Source organism: Falco peregrinus, chromosome 3 (genome assembly GCF_023634155.1).
Source record: "Falco peregrinus isolate bFalPer1 chromosome 3, bFalPer1.pri, whole genome shotgun sequence".
In the NCBI taxonomy this organism is placed as follows: Eukaryota; Metazoa; Chordata; class Aves; order Falconiformes; family Falconidae; genus Falco; species Falco peregrinus.
In genome coordinates this window covers 43,451,082-43,470,117 of record NC_073723.1, presented here as the reverse complement: position 1 = coordinate 43,470,117, position 19,036 = coordinate 43,451,082, and the positions used below count along the sequence as shown (strand labels likewise).

Sequence of the window (19,036 nt, the reverse complement as noted above, 5' to 3'; positions counted from 1 at the left end):
TATCTGTTTACTTACTCAGGATGAAGATATTTTTATACTTCTCACAGAGTGTCATTCAATCTAAAATGATTACTCTCTGTTTGTTTGCCAATTTTTTTTTCTAAGTTTTGTTCTTCCAGCTGTTTGTTTAATCACAGATAGCCGTTCGCTCTCCCAGTAGGCCATTTGATCCAACAGTCCTCTATTCATTCAACACATTAACATTATTCAACATTTTTTCCTTTCTTCTTTCTTAAGTATTGGTGCTTCAGTGATTTTATTCCTGGTTAAAAATAAAAATGCCTTTTTATACTAGTTCAAATAATGTCTGCTGTTCTTGTGGCATAGTCTTGCTATTTAATTTGAGCTTTTTCCTCTACTCCATGTTAGACTTCTGTCCTTTGCCTTTATTTTTGGTCCTGATACTGAGTGAAAATGGAAAACTTGCTCCCAATGTTCCACCTTTGGTCTGTGCATTTAGAATCAGAGTATGAAGATGATACATGCTGTCCTTAGTATGGTTTTGGATAAAACTTTTCATAAATCATTTGCCTTCTGGGATTACACCCCCCACCCCCACCCCCCAACAAACTATTAGTTTTCAACAGAATGAAAACCACTGAATCCAAAAAGGAATTTTTAAGGAAACACCTTTCTGTGTGCCCTTCAATAGACACCTAAATGGGGGAGAGCTATTCTTTCGCATATTCAGGCTTTAGCACAGATGGATTGTTTAAGATTCCCATAGAAGCAAAAGAAAAACAAGACAGTGGTTCCAGGAATTTTAAATAGCACTGTTTCTGATGGGCTGGGTGCCACCAGATCTGCAGCCAGGCACACCAGCGAAGGAGCCCTTCCCCTGGTGCCGTGCAGAGGAGTGTGAAATGGCCAGGGACCTTCCTTTCTTCGTTAAAACTCTGGTACAGACTTGAGTGGTTTTCCAAACAGTCAGTCCTGTCAGCGGTGGAGATGTGATGTTCCTACTCTCAGCTCAAGAGGAGAGAGTTGTAGATGAGCATCCCAACTTTCATTAGCCGGTCTGCATCAAAATTGCTCTCTGAAGAGCAGCCCATTTTTCAGGCATGTTTGCTATGACATCTCTGTTGAGATATTCTCCTGAAGTTTGCACTTATTATCTGCAGTGTTGGTGGGTATGTGTTTGACAGGTAGTGGACTACATCCACTGCCTTCCTAAACAGCCTTCAGCATGACAGCCATTTCAGATTATTTCTACTTCAGCTTCTCAGAAAAGAGACTTTGTTTCTTAGGAAAGAAACCTTATTACAATAATCGTAACAACTTCAATAGAAAAAATTTAAAATGTATAAGAAAGGGTGATTTTTTTGGTCTAAAATTAGTCTTTTAAAAATCTGTTCCTGGAAATGGCTAATACAGAGAAGAAGCAGTCCAAAAATCCTGGTGGCAGCTGCTATGGGCCTGTAGGCTCCCTGGTGCTGTCCTGACTTCCCAGGAGAAGCCTCAGACACCTCTTTGGCCATTCTGGGCAATGGTATAGGACCTTATTCATAACCCACGAGGTAACGGAGTTTTTCTGGGATGCAGTCTGCATTGGGATTTGAGGGTGTAACACCTTACAGCCTCTGCCCTAAGTGTTCACAACAGCAAACCCCAGCCTCTTAACTCTGTACGGTGCAACATGCCGAAGGGCTGGGCCCATGATCTGAGCTTGTAGGTGGTGTGTCAACAGTAGTAGCAGATAACCCACAGAAATACGCTGCAGCAGCCCCAGGAGGAGAGCTGCTTGTGTTGCGCCAGTGAAATGGTGTCAAGGGCTTTTAGGGAACTGGCCGAGCGAACTGAACTTGCGTGTGCTTACAGCAGGCTTAGGAGAGATGCTGAACACATGCTGCCTGCTATCAGCAGCCCTGTGGTTGCCAAGAATTGCAGCTACACCATTACGTAAACCATCACACAGTACACATTGTGCCGACAGACATCTTGTTTGTGTGTGAATGGATCTGCGTAGGTATGTGGGGAAGTTCACACATTTTAACAGGTTCATGGTTTAAATTTAGTACCAAAAGTTAGGCTCTTTTATAGCCTGAAGTCGTCACTGACAGACAGTATTCCCTTCTTTTTTGAAATGGAGGAAGAGAAATGAAGGTGCATGCAGCATGATATAGCAAATTTATCCTGTTAGAGAAAGCTCCAGTATATTTTGTCTTTTTAACAGAGTCTGTGCTAACAAGGCCAAAGAGCAGCTCTGGTTCCCCTACCACACTAGCAGGCATTTCACCCATTTAACCCTTAGAAAACTGGCTGGGTTAGGGGAAAATAACAATACTTTTTTCCAAACCATACCAAGCTCTGGGCGTGTGATAATTTAATTCAGAGTAAAGCAATTAGTCTGTATAAAGAACTTAAAGTGTACCAAGTTGATTTTTTTAAAAGTAGCTATTTCTAGCTCATTAAGCACAGAACCCTTTACACTCAGCTTTTTGACTGCACTCCTTCACTTCAGCCCAATTAAGCCAGACTTTCTCAATCTAGAAAGAAAGTAGAATGAAACAAGGCCAATGAAACAGCAAGTATAGAAGTCATTTCTGCTCAGCTTTTCAGGCTGCTGTATGGTCTTTTTTTCTGTTATGACATGCTGAAAACAATAAGCCACCTGAAAACTCTGGCTGTGATTCATTATTTTCAAGAAAATTGAAAATTCTGTTATAAAATGAAACTTTCTCAGACTTTTTTGTGTGTATGTATCTTCAGACTTAACTTGATATTCTGCTCAGAATCGGTAAAAAGAAAAAGGGTTCATTATTTGGTTAAAAAAAGGGACAGCCCTCCCAGCACAGAGCCATCCTGGTATAATAGCCAGGCGCGTTGTAGTCAGTACGAAAGACTAAAACACCTGCTCGCAGTTGTAGCACAATATTTATTTCGCAAACCATTACCTATTATTTGAGATAAAGCATATGCTCCTATAGGCCTGAGGGTAGATTAAAATATTTCATTGTTATGCTTATGCTGCCGCCTGTCTTCTTCAATAACGCCAAGCAGTGCTACAGTGGCTGGACTCCTCTTAAGAGCAGGCAGGAAGGATGGATGAAATATATTACTCCATGTCTTTATGGCAATGGATGGATTTTTTTTGTTGCAGGCAAAGTGTACTTTCTGCATGGCTGGGGACAGTGGCAGATTTTTTAAATTAACATTTGAATCTGTATTTATGAGTGCATTCCCTGATGTCTAAACCCAAGGTCAAGCCCTGCCGTGCTTGACCCAGTCTCTCAGGAGAGGGCTTGAAAGGATCTGCAAATGGAGAGAGCTGAGACTTTCTGCTTGACTGCTCAAGCCTGACAGGCATCATGGGCTAAACATTTACCTCTTCTAAATGTCTTTGCCCTAAACATCATTTGCTAAGGAGAACCACGTGTTAGCCCACGGCTCTGGAGTGACTTTATCCCAAACTGCAGATATTAACAGAAGAGCTTGGTAAGGCAGGCTTTTTTGACACCACATGCAGCCTAAGGCTGTGGATTTCCAACATCCAGTGCGTGCCGCTTAGGGAGACAGGCGTGTTGAGCCGAGGACTGTGAAAACCACTTTGGAGTTGTTCACCTTCCTCCACGACAGAGCCGCCAATGGCATCAGCGCTCCTGACTTCAGGGTGCTGATGGGACTTGAAAGTGCATCGATGCAGTCAGCCAGAAGGCAGCTCTCTCCACACCCAGCTCCTTCCACACAGGGAAGGAGGCAGCAATGACAGCTATTTGGACCTTAATTTTTTATCCTGAATAAGAATCGGGCATACATTACGCACATCAAATGGCCTGTGTTTTCTGTGGACAGATTTTCAACTCAGAAAAGGTATTTTGTATGGTGAGCATTTAAAAATGTTTTTAAAGAAGTATAGCTAATGTCACAGGGTTTATATTTTAGAAGACTCTGTAACTCAGTTGAATTTCTGTTCTCTTGGCCTGTTTTCTACACAGAGGGATAGTTATATCTCTATGCATCTGAGATACTATTCTAGTGGTTTACCATCAGTTAAGAACTGCATGAAAATAGTAATATTGGGCTTTTAGGCACAGAAGTAAAAAACCATGAAGTCATTTATGTGTGAGACTGAGGTTTTTTAACAATGAATGTGACAGCTATATAACAGTGGGCTATGGAAACGATACAGTAGATTTGCACAGCCAAAGGAAAGATCAAGGTGCTTACATAAATACTTAACTACTCTACCAATGCTACTGAGTATCTTATTCTTTGAGTGGTACATTAAATCAAATGTAAACATAAAAAAGGGAAGGGATTGTTTTACATTAATAAACTAGGATAGTTGAGTAGAAACTTATTTTTGGTAGGAAATGTAATGCTTTCTTTGCAGCCTTAAGAACGCGATGCAGTCTTTTCAATAAACAGTTATTTTGTGCAGTTCTCGAGCAGGCAGTGCAGTCTGCCTGTTGCAGTTTGTTATAGACCAATGGACTTGCACTGGGTGCTTCGAACTAAATGCATGTTGGCACGTAATGTCATCTGAACTCCTTCTATTCAAAATCCAGAAATTTCAAAAAAGAATTGCAGCTTTCCATAGGACTTACGTGTTATATGAGTGACCAAATACACCGGCCTTTTTGAAGCAGCTTCTGAAAAACACACAGGGACCTACACCCATCAGCTGTGTTTTCTTTAAGGCATGCAAGCAAACTCAATATCTTTTTTAACCTATAAAGGCCAATTTTTAAATCAATTTATGAATGATGATTCAAGGTAATTTGGGATAATTATTTTGTTGTTGGGAAGGGTGACTTGAAGAGGCCTGTTTCCTTCACATTAAGTAATCTGGGTGTTTTGTTTATAAAAAATAAAAGCTATCAAAAACCATAACGGATGTTCACAAAAGCTTGTCTGAGCACTTTTTCCAAGTTAGAAAAGTGGTTATAATTATTCTATCAATAATCAACGGAAGTGCAACTCCTGGAATTCACATAATCATTATGTATGTGACTGACTGCTTGGTTAATAACCAGTGTTTTGCTGTTCACATACTTTTTATTGTGTTGAATGATAAACTATAACTATGATCATAAAATAAATTCACTTTTCTCAAAACCAGTTGATTCAGTTGTCCTGTAGCAATAAAGACTGCTGAAGAGGAGTAGAAAGGGAAAAGAAGCAAGCAATTATGGAGATAAAAAAGGGCTGTTCAGGGAGGTAACATTTGTAAGTTGCAAAGGCTGTCATTCCATATCCAAATAGCTGTTTTTCAGTAGTTCTTTCCTTAGGGTAAACTACCCTATTTAGAATCACTCTTGCTGATAAACTGTCTTACGAATTCTTAATTCAGGAAATAGGGATTGTTCTTTTCTTGTGACTGTCTCTCTGATCAGCTTTAGTGACCCTGAAATTAAAGGGCTCAGACACTATTTACACTTGCGTTCAGCTATGGGGCACTGAATTACCCTGCACAGGTCTTCAAAACTCAGCTCAGAGTTTACAGTTGCACATAATACACAGTATTCAGGCCGAGTCAATCCAGATACCAGGATGTAGCTTTATTGATGGGCTGATTTTGCTATCAAGTACTTCTAAATGTAAAAGACAAATTAAAAATACTTGCAATTACTCCTGTCCAAGGTGGTCAACTAGATCTACGATGTTAGATCCTTTTGGTAAGTAAAAGAGGGTTGGGTTTGGGTTTTTTTTTCCTTTCTTGCTCCAAGAGTTCAATTACTTTTCAGTACCAGTGGGGATGTGATGGTATGATGATAAAGCTGAAATGTTTTCATATGACAAACTGTTGGGACTATGAGCAGGAATCATAACCATCACATCTGAATCTGTTTTCTCCTGGCCCATACTTGGAAATGTTTGTACTGCGGCAATCCAGAGGTAAACTTGCCTCATGCTGATCAGGCATCTCTTACGCCTTCTGTCCTTCACCTTCTGTCTCTTATGTCCTTGTAGTAGTTCAGTCTTGTCACCTAAATCCAGAATAACAATTGGTGCTAATACTGAATTTACACCACTATCAAGGCCAAGGGCAAGAATCTGTGCATAGCAGAAGACAGTTATTTCTGCCTTAAAAATATTTAATGATTAGGGTCATAAGCAATTGGAAATGACTACTGGATAGATATTTTGAGAGCCTCTGTCTCCTAGATTTTTATTAAGCCAGAATAGAAACATTACTCAAACAAGTGTGAACGAATCAAATCTGAACAAGCTTTCAGAAAGCTTGTTTGAAATAAATACTTTTTATTAACAAAATGTTAAAAAAAGAGAATGCAATTCTGTCAGCTTTCCTCACTGATTGTCTTTTGCAGTCCTGAAAACAATGGAATTCTTAATTAAAGATGGTGCTTCCTAGTCTTATAAAGGTTGTCTGTTTGCTAAGTTCAATTACTTATTTAGAGAGGATGTAGGTTTTGTAAAATATTGCATCCTTGATGTTGTTAACATTTTACAGATGGGCAAAAGTGTTACATCCTTGAACTAAAGCTTTAACAATTACATGAAATATGAAGAATACTTCAAAAGCATTTAATGATTTTATTAACAAATATGTTTTATTTAATGTTATGGCATAAGATTAGATTCAAAATTAGTAAAGTAAAATATATGCTTTTGCAGATACAATAAGATAAAAAAATAGTATTTTAAAAGTACCAAACCCCCCTCAAAAAGTTGTTGTATTTTCTGTGTTTTCATTATTATTCTTTCAAACATGGTACTTACTCACTGTATTTTAGCTGTAAAGCTTCTGCTTTCACCTCCATCTCATTTAAGAATCTATTATTAATTCCTTTGAAACATGCAAAAATTATGACTTCCAAGAAGAACAGCCACATAGCCACAGAGCTACATAACTCACTGCAAGAATACTGATAAATAAAACATCCCTTAACATCAGGCTGTTACAGTTTAAGGCTAGATCCCTGGCTGGTGGAAATGGGCAGACACCAACTAGAGCAGAACCCAGATGCACCAAGTTGATTGCCAGCTTCCAAGTTCCAAGTCATGGCAAAATGCTTTGTCTCTCCATAAAGCACAGTAGTGTATGTCTCAATAATAATTCACTATAATTCTTACGCATCTCTAGGGAAGTTACATTTTCAAAGGCAATACGTTGATTGTGAGTCCACCCCAATATATACAATTGGAAATAAGTTTCTCTGAACAGTTAAAGGAAACCTTGGGTCAAATTCTTGCATTACATGAAAAAAAGTCACAAAAGTGCATATATAAGTATGTATACATGCAGAAGGAATCCACATTGCCACTTGTAGCACAGCCAGCTGCAACTATATGCTATTTACTGCTATAGACACAGGCCTGTGCTGCGTCACAGAGCACATATACATGAATGTAAACTTCATCCCTTTGTTCGAGAGATTAAGGGAAGAAACTTAGGGAAATCTTCCCGTTAGGGAAAGGAGTAAGGCCACAGACTGTCTGGAAGTGGAGTTTTATTTCAGGCACCTGTATGTGGACCTGGACCTGCTCCACTGAAGTTGCAGAATCAAAGCTTTATTGCAAAAAGGACAGACTATTTTACACCAAACTGGTAACTAAGCTAGTACATCAGCTTTATGGGCTTTTGTAGAGCAGGTATTAAATGATTTATTCCATTTCCCACAAGTAAATCTGGTAGAAGCAATACCGTATTTCCCATTAGCTTCTATAATTTTGAAGTGGCCAGGCTTAGAATGGCAACTGGACACACTGAAAGGCATCAGCGCTGGGAGCAAAATGCTCACTTCCAGCTCCTACAAATAGCTCTCAATGACATTTCTTCAGCAGATGAAGAGTTATATTTTTAACTGCAAGCATGGTCTCTGTGCAGGTTGGTTTGATCAGTGTCTCGGGAAGTAAAAATCCAAAATGGCCTGTGTCACGCAGCTCAAAGGCAAACGCGTAGGGGATGCCATTTTTGTAGGCCCAGTCCATAGAACTACCGGAACTCACATCTGAAAGAGGAAATTCAGAGAAAAATTTTAAAAATGTTAAATGCAGGTCATGCTGAAAGCACCAGAGCGTTCTTGTGGTATCTTGTCTCCAGAACTCCGTGAATATACTTGCAGCTCCAACTGTTGCTTGCCCTGACCCTGAACACCCTTCAGAGAAGGTCACGGGCACTCTCCACAATATGGATTAGACCCTTGATTTTCACAGGAAAAAAATTAATAACTGACTTTTCTGTGTAAAGCAAAACTTTAATAAAAGAGAACATTTAGAATAAAGCCTCAAACTGTTCTTGTCCCCAGGTGAGGGTAGTCTAAACCTTTGCTTCCACAAGGATCTCCCAGCTGGACTGGAGCTCTGCATGCTCCTAGGTTTAACTTTGTTTTTTTAGGCAATTCCTTTGCAGGGGGAATGGAGAAATCTAACAAAGTAATCTGAATTCTCCATTTCAAAGTGCTTTTACAATTCTTTTCATTTCTGTCTTGTTTTCTCACCATTTCCTTACAGCATGAAAGCATTTGCATAGGTGGTGTCTAATATTAACAAACCTTGCTGAGGAAGTGTACTTCTTATCTCCATATGTTGATTACCCAAGACATTCATATTTATATAAAGATCCATCTCCCATGTGGCCTGCTGTCTTCTGCGCAATTCTGGCATTAATTCATGCTGCTCTTCCTTTGACATAGTGACTGACTGCACTGTAATGAGCACAAGATGGTGGCCGTGCTGTGAGGTGGAGGCCCACAATGAAGTGGAGCTCCAGCCAAAACACAGTAACAGCAGAGGAGATGCAGGAAGTTACTTACGAAAAAACCTGCTATTTACTGAAGTTTCTCACTTTTTCAATGTCTGTTATCATTACTGAGAGCATTCAGGCCTCATAGTTTTAGTAAAAAAAAAAAAAAAAAAGTGTGTTGCTGAAACCCCTTGAACTTCTTTTTCTCTTACCTGTCTTCGTGGAGTTTGCCTGACAAATGTTGTTACATATTTAGAAGGCATATTTTAAAGATATTTTGTTATAGGGAAAAATGCATTTGAAATCTCTCTCTGAAAAAATGGAAGTTGTCCAAATAAAGATACTGTTGTCATCATTTATCATCACCTAGACACAGAGACATTTGAAACCCAGCTTTTAAAGGCATGACCCTAACTTTTAGAATGAGCTCTGTGAATAGCTGTATCTATCACAATAGCACAGGAGAGGCAAAGTAATGGTGAAAAATGAAACCTACTTTGAATTATTTCCTCCCAAATATTTTATAACTTAGTACTGCATTTACAGTATCTGATAAATATATGGTTTTTAAAATCTTGTTTTTACTTTTTTTTTAAAATCTGGGTTTATATGTTCTGGGCATGTTATTTTCTGGCTTTCTTGTCTCCAATGCGTTGGATTTTAATCTCTTTTATTGCATCAACTGAGTTAATCTTAGCGCAATCAACAGACTGAATCCGTTACTAAACTTCATCTTCCGCCTTCCTCACCATCCACAACTGGAACAAAGTTCACTTTAAACAGTGTTTGCTTCCTTTATTATAATAATGGTAATCTTCTTACTATAGGTAGGTCAAAGTCACAAACCTGTGCCAGAGGAAAACTTACACAAAGTGCTAGATGCAGGACCATATCTGTATCTTACACCATGGGCTGACTGAAGAGCATTAACAGCATTATAGGCTGCTGATTCCTGTGGGGGGTAGAAAAACAAACACATAAATTACACTCTGAATTAAATACTGTAATGGGATTGGAACCTGAGCTATGGATCATTGAGTTCTGGTGTGATGCTGTGTTCTGTGAGTCTGTGGCAGCTAATTTTAAATTACTGTAAAGGATAAATGCATTATTTATTTTTATTGACAGCAGTTCCCTAATTCCCTGAAAAACTTGGTTCAGTATTTTCATGGCATAAAGCAGCTCACTGCACTGTGAATGATCAGCCATTACGCATTTGTAATTACAGGTATATATACCAATTTAGTGACACAACAAATTCAGGCAACATGTGAGACCATGAGATGAAATAATCTCTTTTTTCTATGCTGTTTAAAAGCCATGCATGCATTTTCTGCCAGTACCTGTGGATGCATTTCCCAGTCCACTAAACCACATCTCTGCTAGATTTGTGAAGGAGAAATGATCTCTTGCTGACACTTGACAGTGGTGCAGTGAGCAGGCTGGGAAGAAAGAAAGAGGCAGATTCCACTCCTGAATCTCTGATGAGCAAGTGAATGCTCACTGCTGGTCTAACTTTCTCTGGGGCCAGATGATGTAGGCTTGGATAATTCTTTCCAGTATTACAGAAATGTGACTTCAGTACCCTATGGGGAAAATCAGCACCTACATTTCAACATCCATGTGGATACAGTCTGTTTAGGAGGTTCATGGTATCCTGTGAAACTAGGTGCTGAACGCCTGGCCCATGGCAAATCCTGAGGGTCACACATGGATAGTACATGCAAACTCAGAAAAGGGACACATGCATTCAGAAGAAAAAGGATTATCATGATCCCAAAGGAAAGGATCCATGGAGAATGTACAGCGAAGGCCAGGAATATCTAGGAAAAAAGAGCCATCTCCCTGCAGAGCCTGGGAAATGAACATCTGGAGCTAGAAACTGCTGGACTTTGAACCACTGGGTGAAGCTGCAATGGTTGTTTTAGTTGTTTTATTTCTGTGAACTGAAGAGCTGTAGCTTTCAGTTTATGCAGCTCTTCATGAACTCACTCCTTACCTTGAGTAAAGAAGCCAGAGAAAACCACTTTAAAATGTCGTTTCAGAAAAAAACATACAAATGTTCATTTTCACTTACTGGTCAGCAAGTAGGGCTTTGGAGAGTTTATTTTGCACTGAGAACTGCTCTTAGCACATGGAAGAGCACACTTCTACTCCATTGTAAAAATCCACTAGGCACAACTAGATTTTTTTTTGGTTTTTTTTTCACAGCACAGGGACGACAGTGCTGGAGACTGACATTTTCAGCCTGCCCCTTCTTTTCCTCTTGCCACCTCCATGAGTGCGTGGAGGTAGGGACTGCTGAAGTCAGTGCTGCTGGGAACTTCTGCTGGGTTGGGATGTGGTCACTGGCAAGAAACCTCTGACTCACCCTGACACCAAAGATGAGGTGGGAGGAGGTCTGAGAAAGGGGAAAGTGCTGTCACTTGGGACTCTTACTCCTTTTACAGATGCCTCAACTTCTGTGAATCATGACACACAAGACCAATGAAGGGATTGGAGGTGTCAGACCACATGAGGTTGGCAGGGTGGCAGTGCATGGCCCTAGCAGTGGTGGTGGGGCCTCACAGGGCTCCAGGGAGTGGGGAGCTCCAGCTGCAGCCTGGGGCTTTTGTCTGGTGCCTGCATCGAAGCCCCAGGTACCAGGCTCAGTTGCTCAACAGAAATTTGGCGAGCAGCTGCGCTTACCGTCCCAGGGCCATGGCGTGGAGCTGGGGTGGCCTGACAACAGGCCTGATGCCAAGGGAGTGGGAGGCAGGGCTTGGCTGAGGGAGTTGAGATGGGCAGACAGCAATGTCCTGGTAAAGCGCCATGGAAAGGAGAACATAGTCATGAAGGAGAACACTCCCTGTGCATGAGCTACACCTTGTAGAACAATGAGACAACAGAAGCAAGCTCTGTTGAAATCTTTCTGAGGAAGTAGCTTGGCAATGCCCATTTAAAACCAGCACAATAGTACTGGGTTCTGTGCAGAGGCAGCAACCATCTGGAGGCCAAACTGGAGTGACCCAAGTCCACGTCCACATCCACCATGTAGGCAGGCATCCGTGGGCACTGTGAGCTCAATGCTGTTAGCCTTGAGGGGTGCCGCTTGCTTCCACTGTTGGAGTTATATGCCCAAAGAAGGGGACAGTTCTCAACTGCATCGTACCGTGCAGGCTGGATCCTGACTAAATCCAGGCAACCAGTCTTTGAACACCCTCAAGGAGAAAGCTTCACATAAAATTACATGATTTTTACCAAGACATACACAAACTCAGTCATGCCATGTAAGTTCATTGCGAACAGTAAGGCAAACAACTGTACAGGAAGAAAAGGGATCAAAAGTAGCTGAAATTTAAAACTCTCGAGATGGGTGAATGTTTCTGCTTGTTTTTCAATCTCAAAGTGCACTTTCATTTTAAGTATCTTAAAAGAACAGATTTCAGGAGAGTGTTAATAAGAAAGGTGTGCCTAAATTAGAACAGAATATGCATGTTGTGATCAGTACACAGCTCTCCAGTTTCAAAGCAACTCTGAATAATTGAACACTTTAATCGAGCTGGTAACTGACAGCTCACTAGAATGATACGACCCAGACAGAAACATCCTTTCTTCTGCTCAGGATTAATTGTGGCCCCCTCTTAGCACCAAATGTTTATTTGCTGTGCATGTGGAATCCTGCAGTTGTCCACTGTATGCAGTCTGTGTAGACCAACAAAGCTTGTTCCATCAGCAGCAGGAAACAGAGATCTGCCACTTTCCAGCTCACTGTAATTTCCAAGAGAACTGGAGAATCTGAAACTTCAGCCTAAGTCACCATTTTAGACCCTTCAAATATTAAAGACTATTCATTTAGGAGCCACCAGGTGATGGCACATTTGGCTGTAGAGAAGTGATAAAACACACAAATAAATAAGCATCAGTATTCCATTCATCTTCACTATGATCCCCATAACAAGCTTTCTAAGTAACAGGAAATTACTTCAGTTTCTTACTCCAACCTCCCTGTTCTTTTTTTGACCTACTGCAATAAAAAGAAGGAAAGAGTCCAAATACTGGCACAATATTTAGAACTGGGATTTGGCTTCCATTTTTCCAGGGCTGTTGTCTAAAAAAGTGTGTTTCTTTGTCCTGTTAGGTCTGTGCTCCACTCCCTCTAACGAAAAGCCTGATCGAAGGTCTCACACCTACTACACATCAAAAACTGGGTTCCTTTGGTCTAAAATCTGTGGATGGAAAGATAGTGTGTGCTGAGGGGCAGTTACTCCCTGTCTCAGAATGGAAATAGCCCTTGAGCAACAAGAACAACATGTACTGAAGATTTACTGGTATGTGTGAAATATCTCAGTTAGAGACTCCTTTTCCTTACAATGAATTTCCTGAAACAGTGTTTGCTATTATTGCGTTACATTACTCTGGGTATTTTCATCAGATACCCAGTAATCAACTACTTGCAGAGGAGATGCTGGTTCTTCCTAACACCTTGTCTTTACCTTCTGCTGTGTTGTCTGTTCTTACAAAAATATTCTTGCACCTGCTGATCTTCAAAGGAATGAAATCCTGTGGTTTTAAACTCCCAGTTTATGTTTTTTGGTGAGTAATAGCCACCATTTCACTTGGGAAGCTCCTTTCTCTTTGCCATTCTCTAAAAGAGGGTGGAGAAGGTAGCATAAAGAGATTCATGGATTTGTTCACAGTCACTGCAAGGCTAGGTGGTCACTCCCCACAAGTTTCATATTTTTAGCTCCTCTGGCTGCTTAGTTAACTTCTGATTTGCTCTATTCCCAGTTATGACATCAGACAGGAGAATTTTTAGTAGCTGCTGAAATTAAGTGTCTTAATAGAAATAAACTCTCACAAAGCGACTTTGGTTTGTGGAGTGCTGGCTGCTCAGACTCCTGAGAGGGCAGCTAAAAGAAACATCAGTGAAGCTCCAGGGGCTGACAACATCATTTATTCTGCACAGGATAAATCTAAGGTGCCGTTAAGCCCCTTTGGAATAAACTAGCTTAAACTAGTAAGTTAAAAGTCACTGCAACTTTCAGGACCAGAATGGGAGGTATGGGAGATAAGTGGACAATGTAATTTTACTGGGGATGGAGGGTGAAAGAAAGCGGCTTGCAACTGGTTGGTGCAATGTGTGTCTGTGAGCAGGAGCAAACAGAAAGTAAAGCTTAGCCATGTTTCCCTAAGATAATAAGCCATAGGGAGGGGTTTATGTACAGGAGGCTGGCTATAAACAGACAGACTGCAAGCAAAGGCAACAGTTCTGCATTTGGATGAGCGTGGAATATGTGAAATGCAAATACCTGTAAATCAGTAGGCTTGCATCAAAAAACCATATTCTTATTAATTTATTCCTCTAATAAAGCCCCTGCTGTTAATTAACTGCTTGTCTTAAAGGGTTAAAAACACTATGTCTGAGCAGGATAATACATAAAGCAATCAAATTTTTACTTTTGGTGAAATCTATGAGATTTCACCTCCAACTGATAAACATAAACCATTTCAATTTTATTTTGCTCATCACATTGAAGATGATCTTCGTGATCCTAGTGTTTTAAGTTCTGAGCATGAAGGGACAGAATTTCAGCTAGATGCCCAAGGACTTAACTACATAATTTCCATTACAGTTAATTAAATAAAATGCTAATAACTATAATTAAACCCCAGGGATTTATCCTATAAAGTAATTTAAAGGGACTGATGGATGGAAGGCACCGTACCATTTTAATCAAATCACTGCTGACTCACTAAGTGAAGGTTATATAACCAGAAATAATGCAAATCCAGAATAAATACTGCTGAATATTAAATCTGTGCTAAGTATCGAAGAAACAAGTTTCCTCTCAAAACAAAACATAACAGAAAATATTATATAGAGAAACATATTCTCCCCAGTCTTAATGTACTTACCACACAGCTGAAGTTTGGAATAGTTGCATATTTGTAAGAGTAAGGGTACAGCAGCATCTGTGCATATGCGTGGAAGGACAAATAGGCTTTTATTTGTTTCCGATGTTTGCGGAGAAAATGAGCAACAGCCTTTACTTCAGGCTCAGACTCAGGGAAGGGACCACAGTAGGTGTCATCACATGGGTGAAATGAAGCACCTTCGTCTAGAGATTGAAAGAGAAAGTTGACGGTGAACAATCACACAGAATTTCCAGGGGTCAACCTCTGGCTCAGCCTGTGGGGGCCCATGTGTAAAAGTGCTACAAGCAATGAACAAATAGCTTGCTTGTGACTGATGGCCACGAGCCAGTGGGACCTCAGTACAGCTATTCGCTTGTTCATCTAGTAGACACACCAAGTTGCCAGTTGGCTAACTACATGCAGTTCTCCCCAGAGGACGTATTTTTAACCCAACAGAAAAAGGAAAGCCTGACTTCACGGTATTTTCTTCCCTGGCTTTCCATATGAGCAGCACATTTTATGATAGCATTCCAGTATTACAACTATTGAAGGGTCTCAGTTGTCTATTTGAAATCAGAGAGCTACACCTCTTTCACTAGTCACTGCTGAGACAAATCTAGCCTTTAAGAGCATTTTAACATACTAGCTACTACAGTGGTGGTTACAATAACCTCAACAGGCATTATTTTAGAGACTGGTTTAAAACATAAGAATAGTTCCTGACTACTGCCTATTTTTACTCTTGCAAATCTTATGGGAAAAAAATGACAAGACACATGGGATGATTGCTCAGTTAGCTAAAATAGAAATCATCTCAGTTTGCACAGGGCTTAATTTTCCTTCAGGTTTGGGGTAGTGGTTCAGTTGTGACGATATCTTTCACTACGTCAGCCTGCTCAGGTGGCAGTAAGCTGCAAAGTGTAGCCTGCCTGTAATAGCCCATGAGTTACTGAAAGATGAAACTCAGAAAAGATGATGTGGTAGTGCCTCCTTTATCATTTAGCAATTCTGGATCTAAGCCACTGTCTCATTTACAGTGTAGGGCCTAGGCCTAAAAGAACAATATTTATGCAAATCCACGCCACTTTTTTATCCACTGTGATTTCAAAATGCCTCATGTTTTATGCTGACCCGCAAAATAATAATAGGGTTTTTTGTAACATTCCCTGGTGTCAGCAGGGACTTACAAATGCAGTGTTTTATTAGCTTTCCTTTGTATAATAAGTACTGCCAACTTCAAATAATAAGAAGACAGCAACATGTGAGAAGCCATAACATGAACTAAAACAGGGTTAGTCAATCAACCCAATGTCAAAAAAATTAAAAAGTGAAACAATTTCATGCTGCAGCTTCATTTGTAATATGAAAATTAAGGCTACCATTCAGTGGCCACAGGTGATTTAAAATGTCTTAGTGCTTAGATTGCAGCGGATATGGGAGGGTTATACAGAGGGCAGATGGTCTCCTCCCTGCAGAACAGATGGCCACCAAGTCATCCAAATCCCAAGAGCACTCTGCCTCCATGTCTTGTCAGATAATATAGCTAAAGAAGAGCTATTTAACATAGCCTCTGGAGCCTTTGCTTTTTTTTAATGGATACTTCATGTCATGTAACAGCGTTGTATAATGAATCATGAAAATGGACGTCACTGTTAATAAACAACAGAATCCTACAAGCTAATGGTAGAATGACCAAATAGTAAAATATGACTCAGTTTAGTGACTTTCAGTGAAGAAAAACCTCTCTAAACTGTCCAGCCTACTATCGTGAGCCATTTGCAATCCCAGCTGTAATTAATGCTTCTCCTTAAGTGAAGCTGGCTGGTAGTAAAAAGAGAGGGTCTCTGTGGTGGCCTTCGATAATGTCAGGATATCCTCAATTTTCATTCTGGAAGTTCTGTCAAAGTAATACAAGAAGCAAAAAACCCAATACAGTACGTATCAACTCCTGTTGAATTTCTGAGTTAGTCAGAAGAAAATGGGATTGCATAAAATGTTGCCATGCTGCCCTATTTTTGTACCTGATAGCATAATGGGGGAGGACAGATATCCTCCAGCATACATCATGAGATCAAATGTACAAAGGAAATGTGTGCAGAGACTGATAAAACCAATGCTTTGGTACAGAAGCAAGACTGGGAGGATGGATGAGCTGGAGCATGATTCTCAAAATTCCTTGCAGCCGCTTCTGCCGGTATGAGGTACTGTCCTCAGTAAGCGATGGAGTACACTGGAAATGGGGATCCACTGGAAAAACTCCCACTGCTGCTCTCCTGGGGGCTTCAGATGCCACCCCTTTAAGTAGATTTGCCCTATGACATAATTTAGTTCTAAGTACCTCAGTATTGCTTTTAAAGTTGCTATTTATTTTGTGGACATAAAATCATTCTGCTAGTTATTGCACATGTATATATATTGCAAGGATCATTTCTATGCAGAGATCTTGCTGTCAGTATTTGCCTCGGTCTGTGAGCAATTTCTGTGTGCTATTTTGAATACAGGGTGCTGCAAAGTGAAGTCTACGACAATCAGGGATATGGCCCTTTTCTCGGTCCCTAGAGAATACAGAAGCAACATCATAAAGCTTACATCAAAGTCCTACACTAGAAGGGAACAGGAAAGCAGAAGGAATACTGCTCACTGCTGGTAGCATTCAGTGGCTTTGCTGGGGTCAGATTCTGCCACAACACACCTGCCTGGAAGCCCCACAGTGAAGTTCAAGCCTGTCTGCAAACTCTAAGTGCAACTGAACTGGATTAAAAGGTTTTTACAAGCATATGCAGTATTAAATGTTAAATACACCATGATTATCCAAGCCTCAAAGTGTGATACGATCCAGATTCTTCTCTGCCTCATTTAGCGTCAGACTAATGAGAACATGGGGTGCTGGGTGAGGATCTTCTGAGCACCAGTCAGCCTAGTTCATGAAAGAGCTCTTTATTCTCTGGCAAAAGAGAATCAGGCAGAGTTTGGGGTCCAGTGAGGGAAGCAGAGCATGTGCTTGGTGGGATGATGAGCAACCTTGAAGGAATTTTTATTGTTTAAACTTGGGGTAAGGATCTGCCTTTCATGTCTGGTGCAGGGGAGAAAGGCAGCAAGTAGTGGATCACAACATACAATGCATGTGTGTATTGTAGTTTCACACAGCCTAGAAAAAATGTTTTTTACTGAAAACTAAGCTAACATTTTCAGGACTGAGTAAGAAGTGTGCTTTCATACACTGACTAGGGAGCAGGAACAGGGAGGAGCAAAGTGATGTGAATCCAAGAAAGTTTAGTTAGGACTAGAAAGAAAATGCGCTGTGTGAGTATTAATGTTGCACTGGTAAGATACCTCTAATACGGCTCTGAGGACTTGGTAAGAGAACATTCCTTCCAGCTACACCAGTGCCTACCTTCTGAACCGTAAACTTACGTTCCCAAAATGCCTGCGGTTGTGACTTGCGCGTTTAAGTAAAAGATGGTAACAGTGATGCAGGACTTTAGTTCTTTTTTTACATTATTTTTGCAGCATAAAATTGCCTTAAAGATAGTGATAGCAGCCCTGGGACTGTCTTCGGTAGCGGAGGGGTTCTCAGCTAACACAGGCTTTCTGTAACTGCTTGTGGGTCAGTCCTCTGCTTACTGCAAGTAGAATTAGGAAAAATTGGAAGCATATTTCACAGGTCCATACTGTATTGAATCTACACTTTTGTTCACTCTCACCTCATTTCTAATCTCCCAAGGCAGATTATTCACACTCACTTTTATCCTTACAGTTCTCAAAAATCTGCTTAATTGTTGCAAGCTAGACTGTACAGTGCTTACGCCTATGCAAGTAATCAGGAGTACTGTGGAAACATCTAGAGGCTTCCAGTAGAAGGATGGGCTGAAGGGAGGGCTGTTCTGGTAGCAATATGCAAACACAGTTTATGACTTTACGAGTTTTTAATATAAATAAGGAAGGTGGATGAATGCTGGAGGAGAAAACAGCTGCACAGAGAGGTGAAGGAAGCTGCTCAAGATGGGAAAGCAGGTCAGCAGAACAAGGTATATATTGCCATATTTCACAACAAAGTGCTAGTACTTTCTGCTGCACCAGAACTTGTATGGTTGCTTACTCATGTGTGAGTCGCCCTGTCCTGCTGTAAGATTTAATAAAATGTCATTTCTTCTTCAGTGGACCAATTCCAAATCGTTTGCTAATATTTCACTGCTGCTGCATTCTCTATGCCAAAATGAGGTCAATTTTTAGGAAAATATTTACAGAACTGCTGGGAGTTTAATATTGGATCTCCATGCATATAGAAGCATCTTCTTTCTTTATTAGATCACTAATAATAATGGCCTTAAAATATTCTCAGACATTTCTCTGTGAGGCCAACAGAGCAAGCCTGACATTTCCAAAGCTAAAGCCATTTCAGAGAAATGACAAATTAAATAAAATGAAGTTTGAAACGTTTCCTAAAGCTGTAGTCAGGTAATGTGACAGGCCAGGCACAATACTGTG

At 40.4% G+C, this 19,036-nt stretch overlaps 1 protein-coding gene and 1 long non-coding RNA gene across 2 annotated transcripts in view; one reads left to right on the top strand and one right to left on the bottom strand.

The window, feature by feature from the left end:
* The first annotated feature begins 1,350 nt into the window (after positions 1-1,350).
* Positions 1,351-18,686, top strand: LOC129784066 (uncharacterized). The gene is made up of 3 exons (XR_008746418.1): positions 1,351-3,822; positions 12,771-12,960; positions 17,050-18,686. It is a non-coding gene; the product is annotated as an uncharacterized LOC129784066 (long non-coding RNA).
* CPA6 (carboxypeptidase A6) overlaps positions 6,068-19,036 on the bottom strand; it is an 85,440-nt gene continuing 72,471 nt past the window's right edge. The window contains exons 9-11 of the mRNA XM_055799365.1: positions 14,549-14,751; positions 9,518-9,602; positions 6,068-7,916 (exon numbers count right to left, since the gene is read on the bottom strand). Coding sequence (XP_055655340.1) covers positions 7,729-7,916; positions 9,518-9,602; positions 14,549-14,751 — 476 coding nt within the window. The 3' untranslated portion in view covers positions 6,068-7,728. The remainder of the gene's footprint in view (positions 7,917-9,517; positions 9,603-14,548; positions 14,752-19,036) is intronic.